This window comes from Pseudonaja textilis, chromosome 1 (assembly GCF_049901715.1).
Source record: "Pseudonaja textilis isolate UNSWEBS1 chromosome 1, rPseTex1.2, whole genome shotgun sequence".
NCBI classification, from domain to species: Eukaryota; Metazoa; Chordata; class Lepidosauria; order Squamata; family Elapidae; genus Pseudonaja; species Pseudonaja textilis.
Window position 1 is genome coordinate 69,303,424 of NC_141990.1, and position 21,309 is coordinate 69,324,732.

At 35.1% G+C, this 21,309-nt stretch overlaps 1 protein-coding gene across 5 annotated transcripts in view; it reads left to right on the top strand.

Annotated features, from left to right (window-relative positions):
* ARID4B (AT-rich interaction domain 4B) overlaps positions 1-21,309 on the top strand; it is a 100,580-nt gene that overhangs the window by 33,051 nt on the left and 46,220 nt on the right. For all 5 annotated transcript variants that reach the window (XR_015744309.1, XM_087937339.1, XM_087937348.1 and 2 more), the window contains exons 3-10: positions 5,456-5,566; positions 7,234-7,299; positions 11,344-11,434; positions 12,660-12,739; positions 13,814-13,905; positions 17,119-17,257; positions 20,232-20,311; positions 20,530-20,603. Coding sequence is in view for 4 of the 5 variants with exons in the window: in XM_087937339.1 (XP_087793465.1) it covers positions 5,456-5,566; positions 7,234-7,299; positions 11,344-11,434; positions 12,660-12,739; positions 13,814-13,905; positions 17,119-17,257; positions 20,232-20,311; positions 20,530-20,603 (733 nt within the window). In the remaining variant the exon portion in view is untranslated. The remainder of the gene's footprint in view (positions 1-5,455; positions 5,567-7,233; positions 7,300-11,343; positions 11,435-12,659; positions 12,740-13,813; positions 13,906-17,118; positions 17,258-20,231; positions 20,312-20,529; positions 20,604-21,309) is intronic.

Here is a 21,309-nt window from a genome sequence, read left to right on the forward strand (position 1 = left end):
TATTAAGAGAACAAGGTCCATTAGGAAGACAGAAGCATTCTTCATAGCAATCAGACCTGGTTCTTTGGGTCAAAACGTTTCGCCATCAACCGTAGGTCGATGGATCAGAGCATGTATTACAAAGGCTTATGGAAGCCAGTCATTACAGCTGCCGGGTAGAATAACAGCATACTCAACCAAGAGTGCAGCCACAACGGCAGCTTGGAATACACAGGCCCCAATTGGGGACATCTGCAAGGCAGCAACGTGGTCATCACCATCTCTGTTCATCAGGAACGATCCATCTGTTAAAATCCTGAAGTTTGCTAATAACACAACAATAATTGATCTCATTCAAGACAACGACGAATCTGCATACAGACAGGAGGTTATACAACTTGCCTCGTGGTGTAACCGGAACAATTTGGAACCGAACACACTCAAAACCGTAGAAATGGTGGTAGACTTTAGAAGAAACCTTCCCATACTACCACCTCTTACAATACTAGACAACCCTAGTATCAACAGTAGAGACCTTCAAATTTCTAGGTTCTACTATATCACATGACCTAAAATGGACACCTAACATCAAAAATGTCATCAAAAAAGCACAACAAAGAATGTTCTTTCTGTGCCAACTCAGAAAGCTCAAACTGCCCAAGGAGCTGCTGATCCAGTTGTACAGAGGAATGATTGAGTCTATCACCTGCACCTCTATAACTGTCTGGTTTGGTTCTGCAACCCAACAGGATAGACACAGACTTCAGAGGATAACTAGGACTGCAGAAAAAACAATTACTACCAACCTGTCTTCAATTGAGGACCTGTATACTGCATGAGTCAAAAAGAGGGCTGTGAAAATACTTACAGTTCTCTCACATCCTGGATGTAAACTGTTTCAACTCCTTCCCTCAAAATGATGCTATAGAGCAGTGCATACCAGAACAACAAGAACAGTTTTTCCCTGAGTAAAGGTCAGTCCCGAAGGATCATCAAGAAAGAACACCAAGAAATCTCCAAGGCAATCATTAGCCTTCATCAAAAACTGGGCATGTGCACTGGAAGGAAGCAGGACTAAGCTTTGATTGTCTCAGTCTTCAAACAAGAGACTACCCATGCTTTGGATTCTCCTCCTGTACAACTAGAAGATCTTTTGGACCTTTTGGACCTCAGGGACCACCAAACTCATAATTTTAAATCCCGCGGACCAGAGACCCTGGGAAAATTCCCCCAAAAGTCGGTAGGAAAATTCCCCACCTAGTTTTCCTACCGATCGATCATTTATTTGGGATCGCAGGATACCGTCTCCACCTCCATTCTAAAGAGAGAAAGAGAGAGAATTTTGGCTTTATGCAAGGAAAGCAGCAGAAGCAGCAGAAGACTTACTTTCTCTCCCCCAAACTCCACCAGAAATGAGTCTTTGTGAGACTTGTCATGCCAGCGCAGCCTCTTGGAGCAGGATGCCTTGCAGGGTCCCAAAGACTCATTTCTGGCAGAGTTTGGGGGAGAGAAAGAAAGACTTTTGTTGCTTTCCTTGCATTCAGCCAAAAGCAGAAGAAGAAAGAAGTGGAAAGAAGCAAGCCCGGTGGCCAGGCCAGGCGCGTGGGGCAAGTTCCCCCCCTCTGCCCTTTTACCCCTCCCCTTACTACCTCATGTTATTTGCAATGCAAGCAACAAAAGCCTTGTGTTCCCACGCAGCCTGGATTAATTGTTTTGGGGGTGACATTTCTCTGTGGACCACCAAAATTTTCTCGTGGACCACCAGTGAGAACTGGTTGGCAACCAGTCCCCGGCCCACTGGTTGGCAATCACTGATCTAGTCCAATCCCCCGCCCCAGGGGGAGACCCTACACCATTTCTGATAAATGTCAGTCCAATCTCTTCTTGAAAGTCTCAAGTGATGGCGCTCCCACAACTTTCGAGAGCAAGCTGTAACATTGGTTGATTGTTCTCATTGTCAGAAAGTTTCTCCTTATTTCCAAGTTAAATCTCTCCTTGGAGCGGAGTTTTCATCCATTATGCCTTGTCTGGCCTACAGGTGCTTTAGAAAATAGCTTGACCCCTTCCTCTCTATAGCAGCCCCTCAAATATTGGAAGACCGCTATCATGTCTCCCCTGGTCCTTCTCTTCATTAGACTAGCCATGCCCAATTCCTGTAACCGTTCTTCATATGTTTTAGTCTCCAGTCCCCTAATCATCCTGGTTGCTCTGCTTAGTATTCTGGTTTTTAATTCGTTTAATCTGTTCCTTTTAATATTAAATGTTTTTGGATGTTTGTAAGCTAACCATAGTCACTTGACAGTGAGATGGGCGACATACAAATTTAATTAATATTTAGTTACAGAAAAAAGTAATGTAAGTATATAAGATGGACATATTTAAATTATGCATGGATTTATTATACTGCCCTGTATAGATTTATAATATATTGTTATGTTTAGTCCTGAATTATCAAATTTGACTTGAAAGTAGAATCTTTGATCCTACTTTGATCTTCCTAATCAACTATTTTTTGCAGCCAAAAACCTTTTAATTTGCATGTATTGAACATGAAAATAGACAAGTAAATCCTATGCGTATAGATGGAACAACATAAATATTTTTCATCCTTTTCACTTGCCTTTTTGTTTTCTATTCTTTTTTTCTGTTGCAAAGTCCTTCACAAAGAATTATAAAATTTGCTATAAAAATCTGTATTTAGGAAAAGGGTAGATCAATATTGGTATTCCTTTCTTATTTTTATGAAATACAAATAGAATAGAATGTTAATTTGTTAGTTATTACAAATGCTTTTCCTTGTGAAGCAATATTCTATCATTGTGACATATATTTCTAAGCTATGACAGAAAAATAGGTATCTTTTTGTGACTCTCAGTATTATCTGCTGTGAATTCTTTGAATGATTTAGCAATGACAGTACTTTCTTCATGCTGTTGTCTTCAGTTTGTGTCAGAAATGTCATTGCCTAAATATAATGAGTACCAAATGAAGAGTTGTTAAATGAATTCAAATACAACTGTATAAATTCTTTTTATTGTGTTCTTTAGTAACATCTATTTCTTTCTGAAAGCCAGATATTTTTAATTCTTTCAGCCAGCTGAGATTGCCAAATTCTCATAAATCATGTTTAGTTACGACTATGAAAAAATTATTTTTACTTAACAATTCTTTATTTTCCTAATTGCCCTGTTAATTTATGAACTATTCCTATTGTTATTCCTTTTTTCCAGTCATGATGATAGAAACATTTAAAAACTCATTTAATCCTTACATTTTGAAAATATATTGTAATATATATTTCTTGCATACTTGTTTCAGTTATTGAAGTGCATGCAAAACTGTTGAAGAAATACTTCAGTAGTGTATTTAGCATTTTCCATATATATATTTGTTGTTAAGATCTCATTATAATTTCATTAAAATTTTAAAAGCTAAAAAAATTCATGCATACGCATTTCACCAGAGTTACTTTATTAGACCAAATAACAATTATGCAGAGGTGTAGTGGATGCAGGGGCTTAAGAGTAAAGTAACCTATTGCCTACCAGTGTTTAGATTGCATTCCTATAAACTCCAACCAACATGAAATATAGCTGATTACAAGAGCTGTAATCCAAAACAGCTGGAAGCTGCTAGGTTGGTTTTGTGTTTAATAGTATTTTTATTTTCAGATATTTCTTTTTTTATGACAGAACTTTGGTCTAAAATGATAGCTGTTCAAATCAATGTTATTTTAAAAATATGTTTTAACTATGAACAAGAAACTTGGTTAAAAACCTGGCTGAGAGCCAAAATAGAGGCTCTCAGCCAGGTTTTTGAACTTATTTAAAATCTGCAGGGGTTCAGGTTTTGATTCTGAGACAAGGTGTGGTACTTGGGAAAATTTCATGCACCTCTACTCTGAGTAATAATGAATAGATTTATAGTGGGGGGAATGATTCAACGTGGAAATGATTAAAAACACTTATTCAGCAATATATCTGAACTCAAGTCAATCTTCTGTTAGCTACCTGTCCATGTATGAGGAGATGGTGATTTTTAGCGAGATTAATATCCTTTGAAATAAGTACTTTGCAACCTGCAGTTGTGCATACAAAGCACCTCTTTTTAAATCATTAAAGCAAGCAGCCTTTTCCCAGCTGAGCAGCCATGCATGCAGAAACAAGCCTGGGAAAGGATGCAGCTGTTTTAATGATTTAAAAAAAAAAGATGACATGCATATAGAGATTTCTATATTCAGCATTGTGGATATTTGTGCATGCATACCCGTGCACACACTATTTCTTGTCAGAAGTAAAACGACTGATTTCACAGTAATAAATCTATGCTAGTTCTGCTCTTATTTGTCATTGAACGCAGGATTATTTTACAGGTGAATGAAGATTTATTTCTGTGTGAAGTCATACAGTACAGTAATATGTTATATTCATCTCAATGAGAGTTTAATAATTTTCAATATTTAAGGGCTATGTTGATACAACACTTGAAGCTATGACTTGCTGAAAAGAACGATTTGAGGTTTGCATAGCATGTAAACCACAAATAGGGAAACAGTATTAAGATATGTAGTGTGGGACCCCAATTATAGGTCCTTTGTCCCAGAAATAGTGAGGGATATTGAGAATTGCAGTTTATTGATATAAGGAAAACCATATTCTAGACCCATGATATTACGATTGGAAACTGGCTTCCCAAGGACATACTGAACTTGCAGAGGTGAGACAGAAACTTTAGAAATTTATTGCGGCAGACTGTTTGTCCCCAGATTGAAGTTCTGCAACTATTCTATGTTTCCTGCTCCTGGGTGCAACACATAATCATTAAAGACAGTTATTTTTCGCTCCTGCATTTGGAACTTTCCAGCCTAGTCTGTGATAACTTTTGCACTGCAGATTAGCTTAAACTAGTGTCTCATTTTGAACAATTCACTTGGGTAAATGCAGGACATCCTGCCCTTTTGCTTTATTCTCTTAATTCCATAAACGTAATCTATATCTGTTCCTGAAATACAGATAGAAAATGAAAACCCCTTTCCAAAAGGATTTTGTCATTCTATTTAATAGAATGAACATTTGATTGTACCCATTAGAAAAAAGTGGTAAGGTCTTGTTTCTTTAAAAAAAAATATTGATTCACATTTTAATGTTTATGAAACTACAAACAAATTAATTGTTCCCAGAGGTAAATGTTTTGGTAGTAGCTTGGCCAAAATTTAGATACATTATTTTTACAAATATTTTTAAAGGACTTGCCTAAACTGGGTTCACACAAAACTTGTGGTTTATTTTGTTTTGTCTTAATGTGTTACATAAATTAAGCCACTGTGGTTTAAGCGTGCATTATGAATTCAGTTATTGTGATTTAATAAATAATTATTAAAACAAAACCTGGCCGACAGTGATGTAAGATTCCAGTTTGAATAAGTAGGAAATTCCAGAAAAGATTAAAAGCCAAATGTATTTCACTTCTTTCCTAGGCCCTTGATGAACCACCATATTTGACAGTAGGCACTGATGTGAGTGCAAAATATAGAGGTGCCTTTTGTGAAGCTAAGATAAAAACAACAAAAAGACTGGTTAAAGTCAAGGTATGTATATGTATGCATTTTAAAATTCATTTTACATATATATAGAATACATAACTGATGAACTATATAATAATCTCTTGTGCCTATTTTCCATCAGAGTAATTGTTTGTCAGGCTACACTTTTTCTTTCATTTGATTAGCTAGGCTCATAGTAACTGAAAGCATATAAGAAAGAAAGAGCTTTAGAGTTTGAATATAAATGTATTTCTCCTAAATTTGCCTATAACATTAATATAATGAATCTGGATAAAAGGAACAGCACTGTATGATTGTGCGTGCATTTATTCCCATTTAACAGCAACTTTCAGAATCTTTCTAATATACTGGCTTTCTCATCTATAGTCTGCATGCAGTTGCAGAAAATACATTTATTTTACACAAGCTTGCACAAGAGAAGTTGAGTTAATTGTTTCCATAAATCCAAATATTTATTGTTTCAAATAATGTATTTGCTATCTAGCTAGGACCTATTTCCATTTACTCTTGAATAAGTAATACAGTATATGAATTATAATCCTGTTTGCTCTGAAAGCATGAATTGCTTAACGTGATCAATTTCTTAATCAAATATGTGTGATCCAGGTAGGACAAAATAATTAGACCTTTTGGCCAAAGCAAAAATCAATCTCTCCTTCAAAAATCTCAAATTTGGTATACTTTGAAGCAAGCTCTCTTTTGTGTTCAAATATTCTTGTTATCAGTGTTAACGCAAACTTTTTTCTTCTACTTGCTTTTTCCAAATTATGGGAAGCTAAAATTCTATCACACACACAAAAAAAATGTGCATACTTACAGTATATCATTAGCCAGTTTGTACATATTCCTAGTAAGAATACTATTGGTATTATTTTATCAGAGATAGTGAAATCAGACTATTTCACTACTTAGTTCATTGGCTTGCAGGGTTTTTTTAAATTAAAAAAGCGGAGTTTTTAAGAGCCAAGGTATTCTCCAGACACTATATTTTTAGAGTAAAACTTAGAAATGCTTATTGATAGGAGAATCCTTATCTCTTTGCATCTACATCTTAACTGTTTTCTACCCATATGGTTTAGAGAATGATAAATTGATGTGAAGAGTTTGATTTCATTTCACCTTGCTGTGGCTATGTAGTTATGTTGAAACCACAGAATTTTGCTGAAGTTTACATCTCAGATATTTTGTAGGCAAGGCAAAAGAAAGTTGTAGAGAATGAAGATTGTATAATTGTAACTTAATGGTATTGTTATTGATTGGATTTATAAGTTTTCTTTTAAAGTTTCAGGGAAGCATCTGTCTTCATATAGTAATGGTTAGGTTGGGCTGAGAGTTACTTATTCAAAATCATCTCATTACCTAACCTAACTGATACTGTTGGAAGATAGATACAGAGATTTAAAGAAATGTTTCCTGTGTCTGCATCCTTGTGATCCTTTATAAAGGGGAAAAGGATATTAAATCAACTGATCGTTATAAATGTGTATTAATCCTAATCTTTTAATTCTATTACAATCTGGTTGTTCCACTAAGAGAAAAAAGTGGTAACAAATGCAAAATGCAAAATATGAGTTTCTTTTGAACCTCAATAGCATCATCTAATAGCTACTGCAAATAGGTTAAACTCAGGTTCAGAAATTTGATAGCCATTCTTATGCTGCTTTAAATATGTTTACAATTTCATTTTCTAGGTAACATTTAGGCATGATTCATCGACTTTAGAAGTTCAGGATGATCACATAAAAGGCCCTTTAAAGGTAATATATTTGAATAATTGTTGAAAAAAATGAATAATTCTTGGAAAATTTAGAGTGTATTTGAAATTGAACAATTCAACAATATAGCATTGACATTATCCTCTGGATAAAACATTTATTATTTAAAACCATTGAAATGTAATTTGCAGAGTAATGCTGTTTGTTGTAGAATTTTAGATCCTGTTCCTTTGGTAAGATTTTATTGTTTTCTGTATAGTGAATAGTAACGTAATATATATTTATTTATTCAATTTATATAGTTGCCCACCTCAAATAAGTGACTCTTGGCAGTTATATAAATTCAATTTTTGGGTGTGTGTGTGTGTGTGTGTGTGTGTGTGTGTGTGTGGAATCAAGCAACATCTTCTACTAAATATTTGTGGAAGTGTCATTATTTAGATATAAGGCTTCTCATTTAGCAGCCTGTATATTTCTATTAAAGATATATAGATATATATAGATATATATATATGCAGCTGCATCACTACCCACTTCAAACCCCTCCGAGCCATACATGAAGCAAACTGACACCCACTATGAAGATGCAGAAGGACCACGAACTCGAAGCCAAACAGCAAGATCACAACTCACCAGCTCAAATCCCCAGCAACTAAGACTAACCTGAGCACAACCAAGCCCCACCTGAACAGAACACGCCTCCAACCAATCAGAACACGGCTAACCCCAACCAATCAGAACACAGCCAAACCCCCTACCAATGAGAACACACCCCACCCAATCAGAACACAGCCAATCAAGTCCCACCCCCACTGGCAGTTAAAAGGAGGAAGCAGCTGCAATCTCACATTACTCTGAGAAGCACAGAGCCGGAGACAGAAGCCTGAAGATGATGAATGAGACTTCATCGAAACGTTGCCTAGATACTTGAATCTTACGCGGAGAAAACCCGAACAACCAAAGATCCACATATATATATAAATATATATATAAAGACTCTGAGAGCTACATGCAGCCAGATATACCAGTGTGCAGCCTGTAAACTTCTGGCTGCATGTAGCTCTCAGAGTCTTTGGCTTCATTCTGCCACAGGTTCCCATCTCTGGAATACATTTCTCTTACAGACTTGACAAACATGGCTGGAGGGAATGGTATTGTATGAAAGAAATACTCACCTCTTTTTCACAAGTGCCAACCACTGAGCTCATCGGTTTCACAGAAAAAAAACCCTAAGCACATAAAGAAAAATTCCTCATATAAGAAAATCTGCACATTTTTTTTCTAGAATTTTTTGAGAGAATCGCTAGTCAGGTGACTGGTATCAGTAGCATATAACACTGTTGCCATTATATACCAGGATTTTCACAAAGGTTTGATAGAGTCACTCATCAAAAGTTCTTAAGTAAACCTGATGGTCATAGAATAAGAGAATCTGTCTTTTTATGACTTGCTAGCTGAGTAAATAACAGAAAGCAAATAACAGGAATAACTTCATAAATTATTTTAATGTAGGAGTAGGCAATGAATTGGCCAAATTAGCAGACAATACCAAATGATTTGAGGTAATGAAAATCAAATGTGATTGCAAAGAGCTGTAGGAGAGTCTGTTTAAACTGAATAAATGGTCAGTAAAATGGAAAATGTAATTCAGTTAATTTAAGTAGATATAATGTGATACATGTTGGGGGAAAAAACTTAACATATGAACTGATAGGATTGGAGTTGCCTATAACCAACTAGTAGATGTTGGTTATAGCTCAATGGAGTTACCAACCCAAAATGTAACGGCTATGAATAAGCATATTTCATGGTAGAGTTAATTAGGAAATTGACTGAAAATAAGGCTGCCAATAGTGCGATGCTTTTGTACAAACTATGGAAAACCCACATTTAGAAGGTAGGATTTATAAAGTACAGTACATAGAACAAGAAAATCAAAACTTTAGGTCTCAAACATTTGGGAGCCTTTAACTTAGGAAAAACTAGTTATGTGACAGTATAATCATGTATGCCCAGTTTAGCAAAAGTAGATATAGTAAAGGTTTTGTTTATTCTCTGGGACCAAAAGTCATCCAATGCAGCTGATTGGGAAGAAATTTAGAACAAAGTTTTTGGATAAATTTATCATGAACAAGCCTATCAGTCTTGAAGATTCTGTCTCATCTCCGCTTTGGGGACCTCATTCCTCCACAAATGTAACAGTGGCAGGAAAGACATAAGCACTAAGATGGGCTTTAATCTGATCCAACAAAGCTCTTATTATTCTTTTATATAATAATAAGTACTTGACAAAGATTCATCACAAAGAGTAATTGCTAGGTACTATGTAGTTTGTACTTCTCTCTCTTTTTGCAAGGAATGTATGGACTCTGTGCATATGCTAAGAAATATAAGTTGTTCCTAATTGAAATACAGTCCTTTATTCAACTGATATGGTATGTTTCCCTTTATACTGGGGAGAGAAATTCAGTTCCTGTATTCTAATGTTCAAACTGCACATTACGGTAGTATTTAGGCATCTCTTAGAAAACAATGTATCTCCTTATTACTAATTTCTTTTAGTTACCTTTAAAATGGAAATCAACTGCAGTCTCCTGTGATGGACAGAAAATAGTTTCCTTATGCTGGCTATAATATTAATTGATCTTTACCTTTGTACTCCTAGAAAGTATAAAAGTAGAAAGAAAGGAAAGATGGTGATTAATAAAAACGAATATATGAATATTAAATTGAACATTTAAAAATAATTGGTGCTTTCCTTTCTCTCTTGTCCAAAATAAGTCTTTTATAATGATTAGAAATGTTATCTTCAATCTTCTTTGATATGCAGAGAAATTGAAATTATATTGCATACCCTTTCAGACTTTTAACCCTCATTACTAAGAAGCTTGTCTGCCTTTTGTTTTAGATACTATTTTTGTGAACCATTTTGACATCAACTCTTTTTCACTATCTGCTGGCAGTAAGGAAGTAATATAAAGCACATCACTGTACATTAAAAAAGATTGTTTAGAAACAATACCTCTTCTACAAATAACTGATCAATGATTATTTTACGAATTCTGGGTTTACCCAAATTGGAATTTTTAAAGAGTAATTCACACTGCTATAAATAAGTCTAAAATGATTTTCAGGTCTTAATAAATTAACTTTTGCTTTATAATTTAGTTGAACATTGGGATTTATTTGTAGCACTCCTTGTAATGCCATCCATTCAGTTCTTAGTGGGACAGAATTAAGCAGATGTGTATCATGGGTGTTTCAGCCATATGTGAATAAGATACTTCATTAGATCTTTGCATTGGTACACTTCAATAGTATATGTCACATTTCAATAGCAGGAATGTTATTGTTATAACTTTTCTTCTCCTTTGAAGAATTGTCAGTATAAGACTTAACTATTCAGAATATTTTAGCAATAGAATTTAGATAATTATAATAAAAGTATTTTCACATCCAAAATAAATTTAGTATCCATATTGCAAAACTGCAAGCTTGTCCAAGTTGGTATTCAAAGTGTGTTACTCAGGTGTCATGGCTTTTTATCCTAGTTGTGTGTATATTGCTGAAAAACAGAACTGTTGTCATAAAAAAATAGCCTGACATGCGCAATCAGAAAATAAAGTTGTCTATTCCCTCCTTCCATCCCATCACAGCTTTGTTAATTTTTTGGATCTTCAACACATCATATTTTGCCTTTTTTAAAAATCATTTTTATATGCTCCCCCCCACTTCTCTGTGTGTGCGTGTGGGGGCAGTCAGTGTTGATTCCTGGCAGCTGCCTGGAGAAATCTTTGTAGTTTTGTTTGCAGAATTTTCAGTTTTTCCTTTGCTTCCTTCCTAAGACTGAGAAAGAGTGGCTGGCTTAAGGTCACCCAGGAGATTTTGTACCTAGGGTGGGAATAGAATTCATGACGACCTCAGATTTCTAGTCTGGTGTTGTAATCACTACACCAAACTGGTTTTCATATGCAAGTATAAAAACTACACACAAGTATAAAAACTAAATTTAATAAAATAAGAAGTGAAGTGGTCCAGTGGTTCATAACAACTGTCTCTTTAAAATCCTTTCAATTGTTGTTGTAGGTAGGAACTGTGGTGGAAGTCAGGAATCCAGATGGAACTTATCAGGAGGCTGTCATCAATAAATTAACAGATGCTAGCTGGTATACTGTAGGTAAGGAAAAATTAAAACTTTTTACACAATTGAAAAATTAAGTTTGTAAAAAATGTACTTTCTCCTGTAATATTCACTAAGGGTTGGTCTTTATATTCAGTGAGTTTCGATTTTTAGTTTCAATATAGCATCTTCATTGACATTGATATGCAATCACTTAAGAATGTTTTGGGACAGAATCTGCTTGATATGATACAAAGACAAATAGAAATAAGAAACGAGAATTGTGCAACAGCTTTAAATAATGACCTTGCAAATTCATAGAATTTAGAAACTGATTCTAACATTTTAAAACTTCAAGCTACAAGTTGCATTAAAAAGGCACTTTTTTGGTTCTCATTTTTTTATTTGTTTTTGTACTGTTCTGAATATTGTCCTAATTCTATGCTATTAGGGCATCTCATCTTTCTAGCTGCTTCTAGAAATTCTAGGACAAACTGCTGTTGTATATGTATTTTTCCATTCAGGCCTTTCCAATTCTTGCTTGGCTTAGTTCCTGCAATTTCCTTAGCAAGGTTTTTCAGAAGTGGTTTGCCATTATCTCCTTCCTAGAACTGAGACTGGCCCAAGGTCACTCAGATACCTTTATGTGTGAGGCAGCACTAAAATTCAGAGTCTCCCAGTTTGTACCCTGTTGCTTAACTAAATGAAATCAGCTCTCTTATACAGGTAGTTATTGACTTACAACTGGTCACTTAGCAACCATTTGAAATTACCTGAAAGGAGGACAAAATAGCCATGAGAACTGAATTGAACCTGGTAGTTCAATTAATAAGTTGTGATGTATTATACATTCATTCCCTCCCTCTCTCACACAAACACATATACACACACAAAAGTACAAGGTGGAATTGATGTATGGTTTGTACTTAACTTATTTTTATTTTCTGTCTAAAACACTCTAAAAAGAACAGTTGTTTCTAGAAAGAGTCCTTAAAGGTTAGACTCTTAGATTGCACAGGTTTGCTTAGGTTATGCTTAGGTTATAGTCTATAGTATTTTATAGTATTTCTGGTGTTTCTGATTAGGTGAAACTCTGTCAATATGGCTTAGAAATGTACATTTACTTTTAGCTAGAAGTCATGATAAAATTGATAAGTATGAAATTCATGGAACAAGTAGGCTCAACTGTATGTTTAACTGAAATTTAATTAAACTTAAGGAAATTTAAAAAACTCTACATTTTTTATTGTTTTTTATTGTTTCATTTTACCATTGGTAACAGTATTTGATGATGGAGATGAGAAAACCCTTAGACGCTCTTCACTTTGCTTGAAAGGAGAAAGACATTTTGCTGAAAGTGAGGTAAACATTTTCTTTTTAATTTAGCTGTGCTGTGGAAATTAAGCATGCTTTGCTAATATTTGCCCACTGATTAATGGAATGGAATGTATAAGTTGTGCTTCACTGTCAGCAGTGGGGTATAGTTGTGAAATCTAGAAAAATATGTGATTCTGATAAAGAGAATCTCTGTTACTGTCATGTGTTCATGTGTCAGTGGCCTGAGTTGCATACTTTTTTTCCAATTTAGCTTCCTGTGACTGGAAAATTAGGCAAGGTATTTATTTGTACAATAAAATGTGTACAATAAAATGGTAAGAGGGGTTAAAAGTATAGAACAGTGCTGTATAACTCATACTAAGAACAAATAATTACCTACAGCTGAATAATTTGCAATAATATTAACCTTTAACTTAATTCAAAAATGAAAAATATGAGATATTGTAGTTTTAATTCTTAAAATGTATAGTCATCTCATTTTGATTGCCCCTATTCTGCATCTTCTCTCCTGCACATAAAAAGTTACCTTATGTGGGATGAGGTGAGAATGATCTTTTTTTTTCTTGTCTTAAATGCAAAAATGGAAATAATACAGAAGAAGGTGGCAGTTAACGTTTATTGTGTGGAGTTATCCCACATGGATTGTCCCTCAGCAAATTGTCATGCTGCAGCAAAATGGCAATGGCAGGTTAGCTGCCATAGCTAGCCTAGACCCTATAGTTTTTCCTAGACTCCTTCCATGGGGAGAGATGATCCAAGGAAAGTGGGGCTTTGGCTTATCTTCTAAATAGAAATCCCCTAAAAAACCTTGGCCTTTTATGTTATTTGCCTCACTGAAGGTAGGAAGGGAGAAGATGGCATTCAGGATAGATTTATGATCTCTCTAAAACAGTGTCTCTTTGTAGACACTCTGTATTTGTTGTAGTGCTGCAGCTTGTATTTCTTTCTATTTTCATTCTCCTTGCAGATTGGGCTTTGTTCATAATAGGGCCTGTTGCCTGAATTATTTTTTCCAAACAATGTCTTTGTTCATATTCTGATAAATCTGTATTGTGAAATTCTCTGCAATAATTGTAAAAATAATGTTTTTGTCAACAGACATTAGATCAGCTCCCTCTTACCAACCCTGAACATTTTGGGACTCCTGTCATCGGAAAGAAAACTAATAGAGGAAGAAGATCTAATCACATGTAAGTTTTATATTTATCTGGTTCATGATTGTCTTAATTTTACAATTATTTGAACGGAGTTAAAAAGCAGCATATAATTCAAAGTAGAAGATAAAAATGTGGGAAGTTATCTGGGGAAACAGGAGCAATTCTTAGGGTTTTTTAAAAAATACAGGCAACATTTAAAATGGATTAAGGAAACGGCTGTTATTAATCTCTCATATCTACAGTTTAGATCGGCATAAGCTTAGTGGAAAAACTATGGAGTTCACTTAATTGCTTTATACAAAGGGCAACCCATTATTTCTGAGAAGCAAGGCAGAAAGGAAGACGTTCTGTTCCACCGTTTACAGCCTAGAAGGAAACTGAATGGTGTATTCCATAAATTGCTGAAAATGCTTTTGATAATTCCTGAATATGTTGTTCATTCATAGCTCTTCATTCATTCAAATGAATACTCCCCTTTTGGAGGCTGGGAGTTGGAGGAGCATTACATATGAAAGTATAAAGTTTTCTTTGTACTTTGTAGCACAAAATTATTAGCCTCACTACTGTGCATGTTGGTGAAAATACATTCTGAAGGCTTTAATCTAGCCTCATGATAAACACTCTAAAACAGGGGTTGCCAACCTTTTGGACCTCAGGGACCACCAAACTCATAATTTTAGATCCCAGGGATCACTAACCGGTTCTGTAGGCATGGCCTAATTTGTGGGTGTGGCTTGGTGGTCATGTGACTGGCTGGGCATGGCTTGTATGTAAATATTATAAATATTTAATTTTTTATTAAAAAAGAGCAGCTTTTACCCAAAACCAGGCAAAGCAGACAGACAGATTGAGTTGCTCACAGAATCACAGATTCATTCAGAGATCTATCTGTCTGCCATTGGCTAGCTCAGTCTGTCACATAAAATTTGCTAGCAAGCAATCTCACAAAATTAACTCACAACACACCATGCATGTAAATACTTAATTTTTTATAAAAAAGAGCAACTTTTACCCAAAATCAGGCAAAGCAAGCAGATTGAGTTGCTCACAGAATCATTCAGTGATCTGTCTGTCATTGGCTAGTTCAGTCTCTCAAATTTGCTTGCCGTGAGTCTGCACTGAATTTGCTTGCAAGCAAACCTTCAATCCTAAGGGAGGTTTGGCTGTGCTGAGCTGAAGATCTAAAGACTAGCTAGAAAGCAAGAAATCCAACCATTTCCTGCTTCCTAGCTAATCTAAATCTCTCGGCACAGCAGAACAGATGATAGTCGAAAAAAGGAAAAATAGCAATTTAGCAAGCAAGTTTACTGGGTAAGGAGTGAGTGAGCAGGGAGGGTTCCCACGGGCCATGTGGGTGGCGCAGCCTGGATTAATTGCTTTGGGGGGGGTGCTCTGGGGGTGAGATTTCTCTGTGGCCCACCAAAATTTTCTCATGGCCCACCAGTGGGCCATGGCCCACTGGTTGGCGACCACTGCTCAAAAAGATCCTCAACTCTACCTCAGTAGGATGTTGAATGTCATCTGATCTGAGGGACCCATAATCTGGCATTATATAGCTGCTGAAATCAGAAGCTGCAGTGCAGAATTATGGTGGAAACATGGAACTGCATGAACATGGGAAAACTCAACACAGTGAAAAATAAAATAAACTGGCCACAGACTGACATCTGAAGCATCAGAGAATTAAGATGGACTATAATTGGACACAGAAAATTACATTATGACTCTGGGCACACAAAAACAACAATCCCAAAACAAAAGAAAAAATAAAGAAGGAATAGTAATGCTTTTATAACCAATCAGTGACTTAACAATGCAATAAAACTTTACTATAGTGATTATCTAAGCTTATGTTCTAACGCTGATAGAAAAGAAGAGGAAACTGATAAGATTTAGGAGGAAGCTGATGAGTTCAAGGTGAAATTGACAGAAATATGTAAGCTAGATGTTGAAGACTAGAATGCCAAAGTTGTAAATATTAAGGAGGAAAATAAAGTTTGGCCCAAGAAAATGAAATAATGTAGAGAGGGCTGTAAAGCACTATAAAGTGATATATAAGTCGTAAATGCTATTGCTATAATGATGTACCAATTTCTAAAAATGACTTACCAACTTCTATGAATCAATTGATTTTTTTTCCAAATACATATACACACACAAATACTGACAGTACAAGACGACATTACCATGGCACTCCTTCTACCATTACCATATGGAGTATATAGAAATCAAGTAAGTCCGGTATAACATAAAGACATAGCCAGTGATTGACTGTGGAATGGATCATACACTTTACACGTGCAAATTCCAACTTAAGCTAAAACAGCAGCAGAAGGAAGCCAATCATTTCCATGATCTGATCTTGACTAGTTATAATCCATTTTCAAACAAAATTTCCAGAATCTTTTTGAAGTCCTAAATCTCATTGACAAGAAAACAGAGAAATTGTGGCTGATGTCAGAGAAGTTCCTAAGGATGAATCTGAAAAGAGATTACCAGAGACCAAGAAGCAAAAGAAAGCAAACTGGTTGTCAAAAGTAATGGTGGAAATTGCCAAAAAGAGTAGTGAAGCCAAAGCCAAGAAAAACGAAGATATCAGAAGAGAACTTGACAAAGAATTTCTAGGGGCTGTTAGAGGAACAGTATTGTAAAAACATTAAAACTTTGAAATAAACATCGAACAACAAAATGTTTCAGAATTTCCAAAGGATTTTAGAACTCAGAAAAGGGTTCAAACCTTGAATTGGTATGCCAAAGACACCATTGAACAGACAGTAATTAATTCCCAGAAGATCAAAAAAAACATGGAAGGCATCTAAGGAGCTTACGAAATCCTGTACAATAGAGATGTCAGCATCAGGATAACTTAGAAGATAATTCCTACTTACAATAATTTCTACAGGTAATCCGTGGGTATGATGCCAATTGTCGAACCAGGATAACATAATTTACAATATTACATCATAATTAAGGCTGAGTCAGCATGCCCTTTTATGCTATATTAGTATAGCATAAGTATATTGGATTTTTAATGGACAATTATTGCTGGTAACTATTCTTCCAGCATCAGCCATCGTATTCATTTATTTGTTTCATTCACTCATTCTACAATTCTCCCCTGCAGTTCACTGTAAAGTCATAAACTATAAGCCTATACTGTATCTTAACAAAAGTTCATTTTTCATACTAATCCTAACTAAAAATTGTATAATAAACATTTAAATGGTGACATTTATTCCCTTACAGCCCAGAAGAAGAATCTTCCTCATCCTCAAGTGATGAGGATGAAGATGACAGAAAACAAACTGATGAATTATTAGGAAAAGTTGTATGTGTAGAAACTACTAATACGGATAAAAAGAAAAATATTTGGTTTCCAGCTTTGGTAAATATTTACTTTCTGTATTGTTTAATATATATATAAATTATTTATACAGTATATGGAACAGTTGCAAGTACTAGGCATGTACTAGGCATAGTGAAGAGAAGGACCAGGGGAGATACAATAACAGTGTTCCAATATTTGAGGGGCTGCCAGAGAGAGGAGAGGGTCAAGCTATTTTCCAAAGCATCTAAAGGCCAAACAAGGAATAATGGATGGAAACTGATCAAGGAGTGATTCAACCTAGAAATAAGGAGACATTTTCTGACAGTGAAAACAATCAACCAATGGAACAGTTTGCCTTCAGTTGTGGGAGCTTCATCACTGGAGGCTTTCAAGAAGAGATTGGACTGCCGATTGTCAGAAAAGGTGTAGGGTTTCCTGCTTAGGCAGTTGGTTGGACTAGATAGAACAGGGGTGTCCAACCTTGGCAACTTTAAGACTTGTGGACTTCAACTCCCAGAATTCCACCACAAGTCTTAAAGTTGCCAAGGTTGGACATCCCTGGACTAGAAGACCTACAAGGGCCCTTCCATTTCTAATAGGTTAAATCTGTTAAATAAGATTGCAAGTTTAGTTGCAATCTTTAATAGATCAGTGCTTTGATACAAAACAAATAAATGCAGAATAATGCACAATTTATTATATATTCAGGAGACTACATTGATAAAGGCCTTATTTTAACATTTTGATGCTTAATAGCTATAAAACAAGTTTGTGAAAATTGGTGTTTGTATGTTCTCAATATAGAGTGTATGTTCATAAAAAATGGAAGCCTAGTTTGTCTCATTTCCTTTTGCAGATACTAAATACTATTAACATTTTTGCTGTTGGTCCATCAAGCCACATAGACAATTTGAAAATGCAAAAGCTACTGTATTATGATACAAAACTTATATATTTTGGTGGAATGCTTATATTCAGCAATGGTGTAACCTGGGATGCAAAAATGAATATAGTAGGATTAGCTTTTAGGATTGTGTTGCAGATGCAGTTCCAACAGAAATTACTTAATGCATATACCATACACATAGATCATGGATGTCAAACTTGCTGTGTCACGTGACATATGACATTTTTCCCTTCACAGAGCTGGGGTGGGCATGGCCTGTATGTGACACATCTGGCACGTGTGCCATCAGTTTGACACCCCTGACATAGATGATGTGAGGAGGCCCTTGAAACAGCTGCACCAAGTCTTGAGGAGATGAGTTCAGAGAGATGCTGTAATTACTTTACACAGCTTTAGTAATTACTGACTTTAGAATAGAACAGAACAGAACAGAATTCTTTATTGGCCAAGTGTGATCGGACACACAAGGAATTTGTGTTGGTGCAAATGCTCTCAGTGTACATAAAAGAAAAGATACATTCATCAAGAGTCAATAATCATAAGGTACAACACTTAATGATAGTCATAGGGTACAATAAGCAATCAAATCATACTAGGAAACAGTCAAATATAAATTGTAAGAATACAAGTGACAAAGTCACAAGTCACAAGTGCGAGGGGATGGGGATAAGGAGTGATGAGATTAACAGTAATAGTAATGCAGACTTTGTAAATAGTTGAACAGTGTTGAGGGAATTATTTGTTTAGCAGAGTGATGGCTTTTGGGAAAAAACTGTTCTGGTGTGCAGTATTCTATAGCATCATTTTGAGGGAGGGAGTTGAAACAGTTTATGTCCGGGTTTATATCTTGCTTGTGGTTTTCTCATGGTTAAAAACAGGTGCTGAGTTAGGCAAAGGACTTTTCTTATGTTTTAGGTTATTATATAATGTTTAGAGTGTTATATATATTTAAAATATATATAAAATATATTTTATGCTACTGAGAGTTGGATAAGAGTTGGATAAGTTGATCAGTAAGAAGATAGCAACAACAGTAAGGAGTAAGTAGAACTTTCTGTTTTTTGAGGTGATCTTAAAAGCTATCATGCCATTGCCATATCCACTGGGAGTCAGATGATAAATAAAAGTTCTTTTGTACTAATTTAGAACATAGATTTGCAGACTGGAAGAAAAATCTGGGAATACACTTTTAAAAGTCATTTCACTTTACACGTAAAATAAAAATGTGAAAGATTATCATATATACTAGATCACTTATGAATCAGATCTCCAAGTTTTGTAACTTGACTTTATAACCATCAAGTAATACCAGGGTTGCACTGCTGGAAATTTAATCTAGGTTAACCAGGATCTTACAGTTATATATGTGCTGCTATGAAATAAGCAGTACAGTGTAAATGATAGCTCAATAGACTGAGATTACAGCAAATTTTCCATAGTGCCCAGAAATTTGTTAAATGCTGGCAGAAATATCATATGCATATGAGGGTTGACATATGTTGAGATGGCTTGCTAACATACTTTTATTTGTGTTTAGTTTCCACTTCTGCATCATCCAGAAAAGTAGGGAAAGGGTTGTTGTGTGTGCATGTGCTGAATTTTGGACAAGTAGAGATTGCAAGAGACTTTTTTCTTCTTCACTTTATATCAGGGTTTAGTGAGAGGCAATTATACTTAAAGGAATACTTTTTCTTCTCTGAAAAGTAGGTAAAAGTAAAAGAAAATACTCCCTTGCTCAAACTCATGCTGCATATAGAGGCAAGACAACCTCTTTTCTCTCAATCAACATAGGGCTTTTAAGAAAATAGAAGCTGCAGTGGCTCAAGTTTCTTATTTTTTCACTCTCAGATAAAATTACTCCCCCGCCCCCTGTGGCAGAGGATGATGGAGGCCAAGGGTTTTGTTTTTCATTCAGGAAACAATTTAAGACCCCCCCCCCCAAAGTTATTTGAAATATCTAGAGTAGTTGGAAAGGGGGTGGGTTTTTTTGTATGCTAAGCATCCATGACAATAACCAGATGTGCAGACCTTGCCATATGCATACAGATATGGCTTTGTGACCTCTTACATAATTTTAAATAAAGTTTCTCGAATAATTAAATAAGTCTTTTTATTTCTTTACAGGTGGTTTGTCCAGATTGTAGTGATGAAGTTGCAGTAAAGAAAGATAATGTTCTTGTTCGTTCTTTCAAGGATGGCAAGTTGTGAGTCAAAATGTTTGATTTAATTACTATTTGTCTAAATATTATGATGTAACTAACAAAGATGGCAGATGGATACAGATCTGCTTTGTGCTAGTAGGTGATCCACATTTTATAGATAATTAATAATAGAAGATCACTTCATTTAAATGAAGATTGCTTTATTGTCAAAATACTTAAAATATTTACTTTTTAAAATGCTGTTATCACAATTTGTTTAGCTCTTCAGTATCAAGGAAAGATGTACGGGAAATTAGTGAGTCTTCACCAAAACCTGATGCTGCATTAAAACAAGGTAAAAATTAACTTCAAAATTAGAAAAGGGAGATTGTGTTAATCTCAGTTATAATTAGCTAAATAGATTTTATTTTATTTTTCTGTACCTTTCAATCAGAATTTCTGCACATTTACAAGTGTGAACTTGCTGGTCTGCCTTCTACATTAGCATTGGGACAAGGGCTAAAGAGAGTGCCTTATGAGAAAAAATAGGTAGTATTGGTCTGAGACATGGGGGGAAAAAATCAGATGCCAAAAACTAAATATTAATCTTTTCCTGGATTGAGTGGATTGGATTGTCTTTTTTAAAAAAACTGTGTGATGCCTATTTTAGATTTTATACTACAATTTCTATGTGCTTCCTGTCCCCAAATGACAGAAAATTATGCCAGCAGTTTTCAGCGGTTGTGCTGTCTACTTTCACCATTAAATAAAAGAGTAGTCTATCAAACCTTGAGTTTATTGCATAATTAAAAATAAACAGAACCAATACCTTAGTAGAAATCAAGCTATAGTAATTTGAAGAATTAAAACATTTTAATGCTTAAAAACAATTTGAGAAACTCTATGCCTAGCCATTATATTTATGCCAAAAGCAACATATGTAATTGGTACCTTAAAAATGATCAAACATGGCAAGGTTAGTAACTAATGTATTCCTTATTGCTGTCAATTATACTTTAGGAAATTGAAGAATTTTAATTAGTAATATTGATCTTTGTAAT